General features: G+C 28.5%; 1 protein-coding gene across 4 annotated transcripts in view; it reads right to left on the bottom strand.

Annotated features, from left to right (window-relative positions):
• Positions 1–14,410, bottom strand: part of ThrRS (threonine--tRNA ligase) — a 103,852-nt gene that overhangs the window by 42,654 nt on the left and 46,788 nt on the right. For all 4 annotated transcript variants that reach the window (XM_075359678.1, XM_075359676.1, XM_075359677.1 and 1 more), the window contains 3 exons: positions 11,962–12,095; positions 6,948–7,061; positions 854–997 (listed from right to left, as the gene is read on the bottom strand). In XM_075359678.1, coding sequence (XP_075215793.1) covers positions 854–997; positions 6,948–7,061; positions 11,962–12,095 — 392 coding nt within the window. The remainder of the gene's footprint in view (positions 1–853; positions 998–6,947; positions 7,062–11,961; positions 12,096–14,410) is intronic.

The raw sequence follows: 14,410 nt of genomic DNA, 5'->3' as shown, positions 1-14,410 counted from the left end.
GTTCTCTGTTGCTCGAGTATACACAGATTGCTTAATACCAATGAACTGATAAATAATATTCTTAACAACAACAAACTGTTTATTTATTTATTTCATATGAATATTCTGGAAGTCAACTGATATCCCATGCAGTTTTCTGGATTCACAGGCCCCACAGGCAGCCATGCTTCTTGTTCATGATGTGAGTGAGGTGTAGTCTTGTATAGAATCAGGCTGACCATACCTAAGACTTGTGTGGTTAATTGAAATCCAACCACCAAAGAACACAGTATCCGTTATCTAGTATTCAAATCCGAATAAAAGCAAAACTACCTTTATTAGGGGTTAACCTGAAAACTCTTTACTTTTAAAATCTGATTTATGTTGATGAGTTTTACCACTAAACAAAACTAGCGAGTTAACTTACAGTTTAATTCAGTTACCTGATGGGTTAACAAACTATTTTATTCACTTAAATATAATGTTCCTTGGTGTGGGAGAGCTATGCCAAGAAATCTGAAAATGTAATTGAAATGCTTCCCCGCTTGACTAGAATTTTATTATTGATAAACATATGTACACCAAAGATGTAATGTACCTGTACCATCAACTAATTCGCCATGCTGACTACAGAACATTGCCATAACAAACTGCAAACGTGACTGCTTTCCACAATGTACTTGTTCGCAATACATCTTACACAATTTCAAATGGTGAGCAATTCAAATTTGTCATAATTTATTGGGCCAGATGGTATAATACTTTATTCTAACATAAAATAATAGAGCAAAATTTTTATATACAATTTATATGAAAGTTTAAGAATACTAACAAATCACATATCAAATTTACAATTTAAATATTACTCACAGACCTTAGTTATTTTGAAAGACTTTATTTTCCCAGTATGCCGCACATGAGGACCTCTACAAAGATCAATGAGTGGTCCACATCTATAGACAGTAGTAGTTGGAGTGGTCACTTTTTCATTTAAAATTCTTACTTTAAATTCATTATACTGAAACAGAAGTTGAAAGATAACAATTATATTATTAAAGATGAAACTCTCTGTAACAGAGAATTAAATCTCTAAATAAGACGATTTCTTTAACTTTAAACATTAACAATTAATATACCTACAGCTGAAGAATAATGCCTGTTTGTATAGCGACTGTATGTGTAGCTTACTTTGTGGCTGTATTGCTGGGCCAGAAACAGGCCATGGAGGTAATAGCATTAAAATATAAACTGTTTAGCCTGGCAAGCTGTAACCCTCCACACTGTTTGATTAAACAACCCTAACATTTCATCCAGCTGCTTAAAAATTTCATAATTTTCAAAAAAAAAAAAAAAATTATTTTTATAACTGTTTTACAACAGTAAAAAACTATTTTTAAAATAACTGAAGTTTATCTTTAACCATCAAATGGTAATAATTAATTTTTTTACTTATTAATAATCTATTATCCACTAAAATGATAACGACAAAAGATTGACAAATTAAACTGAATCCAAGTATTGATTTTTGGTAGTTCTTAAAATTATAAATATAGAGCATAATTATATTTTATATTAATTTACTTTTCCTATTGTTTACTGCAAAATTTAACCAGAACACAGATCTTAGCAGAAGTAAACAAACATTTTATCACATATGTATTTTTTTTCAATATCAGCCATCAGTTAATTGTATATATTTATAAATACAAAAATAGAGAATATTTAAAAATATATAACTATATAAAAAAATTAAATAATTAAAATATACACAATTAAAATAAAATAAATAATGTCAATGATTTAACAGTTATGATACACCAGGCAGAGACTACTTCTATCTGTGTCTATAAAATAACAGATCAGTAACTAAGTAGTAATCTTTTGTTATTCCTAATCAAACATAGGAATTTAGCCTGAAACCAGCCTGAACCACTGAAAGTAAACTCAGATTACCCAGTACAACCTACTGCATGGCTCTTGCAAAGGGACAGATAAAATAAAAATACATCTCAAGAAAGAAAATTTTCAACCAATCAAAACACGTTTGCATATTTAGTAAATATGACAAAAAACCATATGCATATGGTTTGCAGATTGATAGTAACTATGGATTCCCTAAAATATGTGTATAAAGTGAATTAAACATGTACAGAGAGCAACTGTTTGCTTACTATAACCTTGTTCATCACTTTTATAGCTGAACTGCTGGGCCAGAAACAGACCACGGAAGTGATAGCATTAAAATATAACTTGTTCAGCATGGCCTCAAACTATACACGATGGCAAGTGCTGACCCTTTACACTGTTTGCTTAAACAACCCTTACATTTCAGCCAGCTGCTTTAAAATTTCATAATTTTTAAAAGCATACAAAAAGACCAACACCCTTATTACTCTAACTGATCACTGGCAATAGTCTATGTTGTTGTTTAATATGCAACAAATCTTGTTTGATTCTGTATTATCAAAGAATTACCAAGAATTGTATTTATATTAGAAACAATGTGAAGGAATTGTGTTGTACTTGCTCCACTGCATTTCTTATAAATTTCTAGCAGTTACTACAGCAAAACTCTATTAAATTTAATAAATACACGATCACATTTAAGTATGTATAACAATTAGAAATTAATTGTGACAGCAAGATGGGGTGCTACTTCACTATTGTATAAGGGCATAGCAAATTTATAATATAACATTTACAGATCATTGGATAGATCACAGAGGAGCCATAGAATGGCACACCAGGTCTCTAGATTATTTTTGGAGTTACTTAAAACATAATGTAAACAAAACAAAACTTGTAAACATTGATAATTTGAAGAAATATATAACTGACGAAACCGCATGTAAACACCAAACATGATACAAGTTATAAATGGATGTTACTTAACGTTACTGCACTGCCAAAATGTAGAGGGAAGCATTTTGAACATTTCTTGTGGAACGATATGCTTTCAGAATTAAATATAGTATAATTAAACTAAATATCAGTTGTGCTAGCAATTTAATTTGTAGTAGTGTTGCAAATTATTAGTTATTGTGTATAATTATTATTATTATAGTTAGAGTTATTTATTAATGTGAAGACTGTTATTATTATTATTAGTGTTTGGACCATTAATTCCAACCTAAACTGTTTAAAGTTTCTTGTTGGATGTAATCCAAAGGTAATATGAAATAAGAATGTTACTATCAGGCATTCTATATTTTTTATTACTACTCAATTTTGCCATTTTTTCTAACTTGACTGCTTATAACCCAAAAATAAAGGCACTTATCGAGCAACAGTTTTTGCTATCGGTTTTTTTGTAAAATTTTACATTAAAATCATGTATCACATGACCACTTTACTATTTAAAAAAAAAAGTTTAATATGGTGGACAAAATTAAAAAAATCATCATGAAGTAATAATTTTCTAACTATGTAGATCCACACTTGTTTATACCTCTGGTTTCTCAGGTTTGAAATATGAAGTTGTTTCCATACTTTAAATACCCTATACATTTTGATTTTGGTTTTTCTTATTTTTAATGGTACTATATCTTGAGTATAAAAATTACATTAAAATAAAATTGAAATTTTCTAAAAAACAATTAACTGAGTGACTTCTGATTAAGAAATATTACCGGTTAATCAGCAGTACATATTTTTAAAATGGTATATAAAATATAAAGCAGCTATTGATTATTTTGGTAACCAAATGTAAAAATATAAACATTTAAACATCCGTTAATCCTAGATAGAGCAAGGCATTTTTAGTAATGTGCAGGACCAAGGGGGGAGTGTCAAAAAATATTTACATTTTAAATACATTTTATCACATGTTTATTTTAATTAAGAAGTTTAATATTTATAAGTTTTTTATAAAGTAAGATTTTTTTTTAATAAGAGCAAAACACTTTTCTAGACTGTCATGAAAACTAAATTTTCTTAAAAAAAAGTAATGCTTTTTATCATCCATTGATTTCAAAATGTTTTACTTAACTATTCAGACTCTTCTACTTCATTTTCACATTCAAAACAAATAAATGTTTGATTTTTCAGAATGTTTTCCACATACATATCTATTACAATTTGCACAAATAATAGTTGTTTTACTCAATTTTCATTATTCATTTTTTAAAAAAACTTCACTAAAGCAGGTATTACATAGATCTTTTTCTGACTCAGCTATTTGGCGTAAAATAAAATGTTTTCTATGACTGTGATTATTGGTTTTTGTACTCTAAAAATTATTCTATCATATTAGATTTGATAAACTGAAATCCAAGTTCCTGTAAAAAGTTTATTCTCCGTTTGTCTTACTTTTATTCCATTCTGGATAGTTCTAAATGTATATTGAAAAAGCATTTGTACATACAATGTCAATTAGAGTATAAAAAACAGAAAGTTGAGTACCTTCAAGTATTTCTTTTTGTTGTGTACTCCCTTTCCATTTAACTGATAGAATCCACAGCTCTTTTGAAGAATTGTAAAACACGTTTATATTGGGCTTCATTTTTCCTTCATTAGACAGATCACCATCAATATGTTGAGTAGTAGATAAAAAGATGAGATATCTTTCAGGTTTTTCTTTTGTTATGTATGACTATAGAGTCATAGAAGGCCTATTAAATTCTGTATCTGTGAATGCAAATATACTTGAATGCAGTGGTTGGTTTCCAATTACTAAAAAATGTTGGAGTTAAAAAATTTATTATCATATTTATTCATCAATTTATTTACCTATACTGTTTATTTGGTTTATTTATTCAGTTCATTTAATATATTTAATTTTATATAGTGTGTGTTATTTTTATATTTATTTTAGGATTTTTTATTTTATTTTTTGAATTTTGGTCCAACTAAAAATTTTGAAATAAAATTAAAAGTTTTTTTGGTTCTGTAAACTTCTTGTTTGATTGCATTATTCCAACCACTGTTAGATCATGTTCTTCGTAAAGTTGTTCAGCTAATGTAACAGACATAAAACTGAACAGTAGTTATGTTCCTCCCTAACTTTCTAATACAAGTAACTAGATGTGTTACTACTGATATTGCATTGGAAGATATATCTGGCCTTTTCTTACAATAGAAATCCATATTCAGTACAAAGCGTACTATCTGCTAACAGTCTAATTAGAATACATTACTTTCTACATTTTTCTTTTAAAAATACTTTAATTGGACATTAATTTCTGAACAGGAACAACATTTCATTGATAGCTTTATTTACTGATTGTGTATAATGATTGGAAAGTTCATTATTTGTCAGTTAAAAGAATGACAGATTTGCTCCTTATTGGAGCAAATCTGTCATTCTGTTACCTAATCGCTTGTTTATTCTATGATCTAATTATATGATTGTGAGCAAATTACAAAATCTACGACTTATAGGAGTGACGCATGATGCTCTTCTAAATTCGTTTGACCACAAGTCATGACAGTCTAATTTATTATCATTATTTGGTCCAAACAAAATAAGAATAATAACAAACAAGATAAGATAAGATAAAAATGCAAGCATTTTTGTTTCACTAATTTTATAAAACTGCCTATTCATTCAAACTTTTCACAATGAGTGACAATGCATTATATGAAAAAACTCATAAATACAAGTTACTCTACCATTATCCTTCTAATGTGATTTTTCAAAAAATGTATTTGCTACAGTTCTATGAATAGCCCTAACCTTATCAGCTAAATATTCTTGAATTTCATCACCTGATTTCACTTTGTCATTTCCAGGAACTAAATTTGATACTTGTTCTTCAACGTTAAGATCTCCTAAACCATCAGCATGAACTTCATCAGTACCATAAGCAAAGCCGTCTGTTTCATTTGTGCACAACTGCATAAATCATCATTCATATTTTCATCTTTCAAATATAATACTCTTTGTACATCATGGGTAGAAATATATTCACTCATTTTCAAAAATATAAAACAATTGCTACACAAAAACTCAAATAATAAAACTAGCCCAGTAAAGAAACAAACACACATCAGCTGACTGAATATAAAATCGGCTGCCAACTTACCATTAAAAAATAATATATTCTCATTTAGAAAAACTGAATAAATAATTTGATGTTTGTATCACCTAGCCCTAGAGATTACAAGGAAAATACTTTTTGTTTTAAAAATATTTTCTTTTTACAGTAAGATGGGTCCCTTATTGGACCAAGGGGAGTTAAAAAGTATCCACTACCTTATTTTTGCTCTGAAGATGAAAAAACCATTAGAAATCTGAACATGACATTTTCAGAGAACATAGAAGGAATATCTTTAATGACACAAATTAATTATCAAATTTTTTTACTGTACGGCACTTATTAGCACTTTTTTTTCTAAACTGTGGATATTTTGGCCCACCCTGATACATCTAGGGTTAAAATGTTATATAGCTTTGAGGAATTATAACTGTCAATTCAAGGGTAAAGAATGACAATTTGCAGGAGCTTTCTAGACTAAGTGCTTCTATTTTATGAAATCATTTTCATTGATAGTTTGTTCAAAGAGAAAATTATATATGTAATGTATATATATATATATATATATATACATATACTGTATCAGAGATAATGTAAATTATCTTCTGAATTTCCTAAAATGTTTTCGTAGTCTATGGAACAATAGTAATGTGCTTACTCAAGTAAAATCATTTACATGTTGATTATATCATATCAAGATTCATGTGGTTTCTTCCATTCTAAAGTACATATATCTATTTATCCTTATCCTACTATTTTTCATTCACCTCATAAAGCTCTACATTTTATAAAAAAAAAGAGAAAGAATCCCAAATTTGAATTTGAATTATTTTTTTCTAAACTTTATCATAAACAATTAAATTTAATTGTATAATAGAATCAACAATGTAAGTACAACAAACTTACACTGTAAATAAATTTAAAAACTGTATATTAGCATTAATTTTCAGATTTCCATGGAAAAAATATAAGAATTCGGTCAAGTCAAATCACCTTAAACATCTCCAAAAGATGCTCCTTCTTCATTTCTAATCTTTCAAAGGCTTGATTTTCTTTTACGATATTTTTGACGACTCCTTCTAATGCTGGAAAATCAGCATTTGTAACCTGAAATTAATTAAAATGACATATTTAATAAAATAGTATAAAAAATAATGAAATAGTATATTTAATTAACAAAATTCAATAAAACAACACATAAATAGTTTGTTAATTACTATAGGACTATTTAAAAAAAAAACTTATTTAGATATTAAATATCAGGGATAATCAGAAATTAAACACAATTTGTGCACCAGAATAGAAGTGCTCAATCATTATTTCACAAATGTGGAATGACTTCTTTTATGTTTTAGGAACTCATCTCATTTTCTGTGTTTACTGTAAACTCTGTTCTGAATATCACGTATACACACATTTAAACAAATGGCGCTTACATAGCTCAATTATTTCAATCAATAGTAAGCTATAGAAAAAATAATTTAGTCATTTTTTTTGTTGGTTGTTTATATTCATTTACTTATTTATGAGTGTTACCAATTCATGATCCCACTAAGTATGAAGTATATGTGGAGTAATCTGATTTTTTATGGAAAAACAATTCTGTGGCTAAAATTTAAGGGCAAAGTATTACACTAAAGTAACACAGTGGTGCCATTCATTTCAAGAACGGTGAACGTTTATGATAAAGAATATAGTGGCTCGTCAGTGATAATTGGTGACAGAAGGTTTACAAAAAAATTTAAGAAAACTGGCACTTCACTGTGTCACAATTCTCTTTGATGTTTCCTGATCCTTGATTTAAGAAGTTTTGACTGAAAAAATTTGGCTATAAACAATTGTGTGTTGAAAATATTAACAAACACATGAGGAAAATCACCTTACTGTAGCACATAAACGTGGAGTTACAAAAATGAAGGTGGTCAACTGTTTCATTGCATTATTACCAGAGATGAAACCATGATTTTTTATTTGAATGTCGAGACAAGATCACAGTTAATACGATGGAGGCATTCAACTTGTTCTTTATATTGAACAAGTTCAAACAACAGCATTTGGTAAAGAAGCTTATGGAAACTGTTTTTTGGGGACAAAAAGTGCGTCTTGCCTGTTGAATTTAGTGAATATAGAACTAATGCGAGTGCTGATATGTCATGTGAAATGTTAAAAAACGTTACAAGAGCTTCAAACAACGTGGGATGCTATCCCATGGGATTTTGTTTTTGCATGACAGTGCAAAGCCTTACACGGTGAGGTAATTGAAAAAATTTTGTTGGAATATCTTCAATCATCCACCCTACAGATCTGACTTAGCTGTCAGTGATATTCTTTTTCTTCTTAAACAATGACTTACATAACAAAGGTCTGGCGATGTTGACGAATTGAAAAAATAGTATTACTGCATGGTTTGTCATTGGCAGCAGAAATTCTTAAAGAGGGAATGAAGAAAATAGTGAAACACTATGAAAAATGTGTTAAGTTGAAGGTAGCTACCTAGAAAATGGTTTTACAACAGCTACCTAAATAAATGTAGTTTTTATGTATAAGTAATAAACTATGTTCATATTGTTTAGTTTTGTTTTTACTTCAAAATAGACCTTACTTTAAAAACATGGCTTGTACTAAATAATCAGGAAAGCCACTGACTGAAATTAATTATCCATTTTATAAATGCAAAAAAAAAAGGTTATCAGGTAATAATTTTAGGAGATATATGGATTATTCAGTCCAAATGGTGAAATGGAATGGAAGAAAATGAGTCAAGCAGTTTATGAAGGACATAAAAAAAATTTTACGATTGTATGGGTAGCAGGAAGCTTCAAGATAATTTGCACTATTTCTTTTGAGATGATAACGACTACTAATTATTGGATTCCTGCAATGAGGCTCAATAATAACTCATACTTTCTACTGTGAAACGTACTTCATAATGTTTACAACAATGCATCAAGTAATAAAACAAGACACTGCATGCTTAACCCCGGCATTGAGTTGAATCATAACAATGCCATTACACATTGCCATACCTCATAATGTGGCTAATAACAAACAGATCAAACAAGTCAGACTTAATGACACGATTTTCACCTTTTCAGAATTTGTTAAATATACACAGAAAAAACAGCAAAATACTTACATGGTGTAGCCGAGATAAAAATAAACATTTTGTTAAATTAATTTTTTAATTTTTTTTTATCCAAACAATATTTCCTTTTTACATATGTTTAATGTATGCCTACATATTTTTTTATGACAGTAAAAATTTAAATTTAAACTTTTTAAAAATTCACAAAGAGGACATACAAAAGAATAGATACATTCAGAAGAACTAAAGAATATAAATAAAAATAAAATATACCCCCTCTTGACAAAAAAAGTATTCTTTACATTAATTTATAAAGAATTACACCTAAAAAGTGAATATAATGAAATATAAGTACAATTTTTAATGATATAAGACAATTAATTTAAGTGGTTAATAAAATCCTGGACAAATAATGGAATGAGTAAATACCTCACTTTTAATCTGTATTATTTTTAAAAGTACTACAGAAGAAAAAACACAAAGCATTCAAATGTTCAATTAAACAACTTCCAGAAACTGTTTGAGCAATTATCAAGAGTGCTAATAAAACAGGTCACATAAATTTACAAAAAAGTATAAAAAGGATCAAATTTCTGTTATCTATTCTTCTATTCTTCTATTCTTGTAGCACAGGAATTTAATAACTATTTTCAGTATTTCAAATAATAATAATAATAATAATAATAATATTTATAAATTTCAAACAAAGCCAGGAAGTTAATTTTTATTTTAAATATAAAGTTTTCCTATATCCATTTGGGCAAATAATGTGGCAATATCTTTATCTGTGAAGCAGTATGTCTATCTGTTCCTGATGTAATCTAAATAATATATTACAGATTATATATATATACTAATGTTCCCCTGTTTGTGACTTTGCCCACGATATCATCTGCAATATTTTATCCTTGAGCGCTGAGAAGAGGGAAGTAGTAATTGTTGCTGTTGCTGTATGCTGGTGATGCGTATCCGTCAGTAAACTATTGTTGCTTTTGACATACATCCATTGATGTGTTGCTCAGAATATAGATTTTCTGGTGTTGTTGGCCCCATTAGTTGCCAAATTTTGTAAAAACCCGAAACTGATTTTTAGATATTTTTTTATATCAATTTGTTGCCAAAATATGCATAAAAAAAAAATGTAAAAGAAAACAATTTATCCCCTTTCATCCCAATCGCGCCTTTGCCTGCGCTATATGATTACGTGCATTTCCCATTATGATCAGGGGATATTTAGCAGGCTTATTTCGTTCACTCTTTCCATCTAGCCAGAAGATTCTCCCCCTTGGTCCCTGCTGTGTTCATTAAATCCATGCTGGTGAGTAATAATGATAATGACTATGTTTCTCATTTTTTTTTTTTAAATTTGATTACTTTTATTTTGTTTTTTAGTCAAGTAACCAAAAGCCAAGTGCAGCCAGCTGCACTTACGTCGCACTTACAGTAATAATGGCTGTGTTAATTGAGCTGCTGTGTCGTATATCACAGCACTCTTAAAATTGAAATTCAAAAAACCCGAAATTGGTTTTTAGATAATAATCTGAAGAGCATTTGTAACCTCCAATCTAGTAATATCTTGTTTGTATTAGTTGGAAATGGAGAAAATTTGCAATCATTGTTCAAATTTTTTTTATCTTTTTACAAAATCGAACCTTGATAATTTCTTTATCTTTCCCTTTGAAGGTCGAATTCTGAAAAATCTAGAAATTGGTTTTTGGATAAATTACATACTAAAAATCAACTTGATCTCTTTATTTGTTACTAAGAAATTAAAAAAAATAGTAAAATTTCATTGTTACTCCATTTTAACCCTTTAAACTTGGAATTTCAGAAAATCACTTCTTAGTATGCACTTACACATATACAAAGAACACATTACACAGAATACACATTACAAAGAACACATATACACATTTTCATCAATTTATCTTCAGTAGTTTTTGCTGGGTGTTGAATCAGTCAGTCGGTCAGGGCAGGTTGCTTTATAAGTACTAATGTATATATAAAATCTATAATAATCTAGGTTTTATTATGTAACAATCAGAATTAACAGCTTGATTTTATTAATTTATACCCTCCATTATGCACATCAATGCAGAGAATGTAACAGAAGACATTTTTTTATAGTTTAATGAATAATTGAATCAGTCAACCTGAACATACTATTCAAAGATCAATTTAAACAATATTCCTTTGTGCATAATAACATTACTGATAAGGTAACACTGATAATAACAGTGAAATGAAAACAGTTATGTTTTCATTAACTACATAATCCAATCAAGTAGTCATATGGTATTAAGTAAAGGAAAAGAAAAGTAAAGGAAAAGAAAAGTAAAGAGAAGTAGTCATAGGGTAATAAAAAACAAATAAACTCAAATAACAGGCCTTTAAAAAATAGTCTATATAAAGATAATTAAAAACTACAGTCTACTTCAAGAACTTAGCTGAAAAATTAAAAATATTATCTTATGTTGCTTACTTGATTTTATTAATGTTAGTATTTTTTTTTGTATCACACTGCAGAAGTGCTCATGCACTTCTGCAAACTGCAATATATAATTATTTTGTATTGTATTGTATAGATGCTCATAGTATTTCTGCAGATTGCAATATATAATTACTTCATATTGTACTGTTACAATGTAATCAATCAATCAATTTTAACAAATTTGGATTTTTTAAGTTTTCCTTTAGGCATAATATAACTGAGATGTATATTGATAAAATGGCATTTCCAAAACATGTTTACATGCCCAGTATGTAAACTGGGCATGTAAATGTAATATGTAAACATATTAATACTTAATATTAAGTATTATTAATAATAATTAATATGATACTTGCATATTAATTATTATGCAATATGTTAAAAGAAATAAAAGAAATTAAGCACTAACAGAATAAATTTCCTAAAGTTACCTGTTTCTCTGGAATAAACATATCGTAGTAAAAACCTGAATCAATTGGTGGGCCATAACAAAGACAACCCCCATACACTCTTTCCATAGCCTCACCCAGTACGTGAGCTGATGAATGCCAGAATACTTGTTGTGCTGTAAAAAACAGATAAACAGAGATATCACTGAATTGTTCCTTCATCAAAACAAAAAAATGAGAAAGTACGTTGATCTAACCTCAATTTGATCCCAAAATTAAACAACATTTTTTTGGATAATTCATTACCTCAATTTTAAGAGCAAATAGAATCTTAAATGAGATGCAGTACAAAAGTTATTCAAAATGAAAAAAATCCCAAGAATCAAGAACAATAAATAAATAACCACAATCATTTTAAGCTAAATATACATGTTGCAAATAAAAATTGTGACAGGTGATCAGAAAGAGAAGTTTGTTCTAAACACTTTTCTCCAGAAATATAAAAGAAACCATCTTAAGGGCTTGCATAAACTTTCTTAGATTTGTCCTCGACAGATTTTTATTTCACATATATTACAGGGTTTTTAAATATTAATGACTCAATTATGCAAAATTTAGAATACAATTTACAAAAAAGATAAAAAAAATGTCGTCTTATTTGATCCCCTTGATTTAACGATGGTATGTAATATATCTTAAAAATTATGCAACATTAAAAGTACAACTAAGAAAAAAGATACTTAATAAAACATGGTGGGTCAAAATGTTGATCCCTTGTACAAATGAGATTTTTTTTCATCAGTTTTATTGTATTTAAAATGAAATTGCTAAAAAACACAAAAATGGGGTATTCCATTTTAATTCAACAAATTTTCAAAAATTTCATTGCATTACTACTTTTGATTTTGATGATATTTGGTATATGATAACTACCCACCTTGTAGTGGCAGAAAAATATTTTTTTATATTTAAAAAAAATTTTTTCTTGAGTAATAGACTATTTTCTATCTTGTCAACAGGTAAAAACAGTCATTTCATAACTTTTTCTAGGAGCTGAATCATTCTTATTTTACATCATAGAGAGGGTCAAAAAAGGCTTTTTGGAAAGAGTAAAATACAGAATTTCATCTTAGTTTAATCAAAAATTAATTTTGTTACATTACCAAATCTTGTAATGTTTACTGAAGTTACATTTACAAATTGTTCTTTTTATCAAATTTTTTGCCCAAAATAAATAATGAAGGGCTAAGGGTAACAGGCCTGTTTTTTTACCTTTTAACTCTTAAGTACTAGTAGTACTTATAAAAAAAAAGTGGACTGTTACCGAGTGTCCTTCATTAAAAAAATGACCACCAAATCATAAGACTTTTAAAATGTCTCATGTTTGGGGCCCAATAACCACATGTAGGACAGGTGGGAAAAATCTGAAATGTTTACAGCAGTAAGTACTTTAAAACCATATAAAATTTATTTTGTTACTCGAAGGGGTTGATGAGTAATAAAGCCATCAGAACTGCTAAAAACACCATTCCTACTAACCGTGAACAATGTATCCAAAACATTTACAGCATGTATTTTTTCAGATAATAATGTAGGCCTACTATACAAAGTATTTTGATATGTCTATAATGAGATAACTTATATTCTCAAACATACAAACTCATGTTTAAACATGAAAGTGAATACACACGCATGGACTTGAATGTTTGTGTAATCCTGAATGTAAACATTGTGGAAGGCTCAGTTACTGTTTTGATTTCAATGTGATATGTTGTATTGTTGCTAGTATTAATACTGTGGTTAGATAATGTATACTTGTTTATAAAGTAATTTTATTAGCAGTGAACTTCTCTTTAATGCGATATCTTTTATTTTTAATTTTATTAATTACAGAAATTTGTATTTTAGCTGTAGAGAAACTGGGATAAAACAAGGTGAGGTGCAATTGGTAGTTTTATAATTTATACTAACTGTATTGTTATTGACTTATAGGCCACATACTAAGGCATCCTGGAATAGTCGCTTTAATATTGGAAGGACAGGTAGAAGGAAAAAATTGTGTAGGCAGGCCACGTTTGGAATATGTAAAATAAATTGTTAGGGATGTTGGATGTAGAGGGTATACTGAAATGAAACGACTAGCATTAGATAGGGAATCTTGGAGAGCTGCATCAAACCAGTCAAATGACTGAAGACAAAAAAAAAAATATTGTTATTATAAGAAACCTTGCATTTTATAAAAACGGATTATGGAGTGTTCAATTGGCATTCATACTGAACAGTACAATAACAATAGATCTTCAGTATTGCCCAATATTTTAGAGTTTACTGAACAGCAAATAACATTGATATCTTTAAGAAGTGGATGTATTGAAACAAAAAAATATCTGTGCTTTTCATAAAACCGATTATTTAGATAAATATTTTCATATTAATGGGAAAAGTTGCTCTGATCCATTTGGCTGTCATACTAAACTGATTAAGAAATCTC

Source organism: Lycorma delicatula, chromosome 3, assembly GCF_047948215.1.
Source record: "Lycorma delicatula isolate Av1 chromosome 3, ASM4794821v1, whole genome shotgun sequence".
Taxonomy (NCBI): domain Eukaryota; kingdom Metazoa; phylum Arthropoda; class Insecta; order Hemiptera; family Fulgoridae; genus Lycorma; species Lycorma delicatula.
This window is presented reverse-complemented; position numbering and strand designations above follow the sequence as displayed.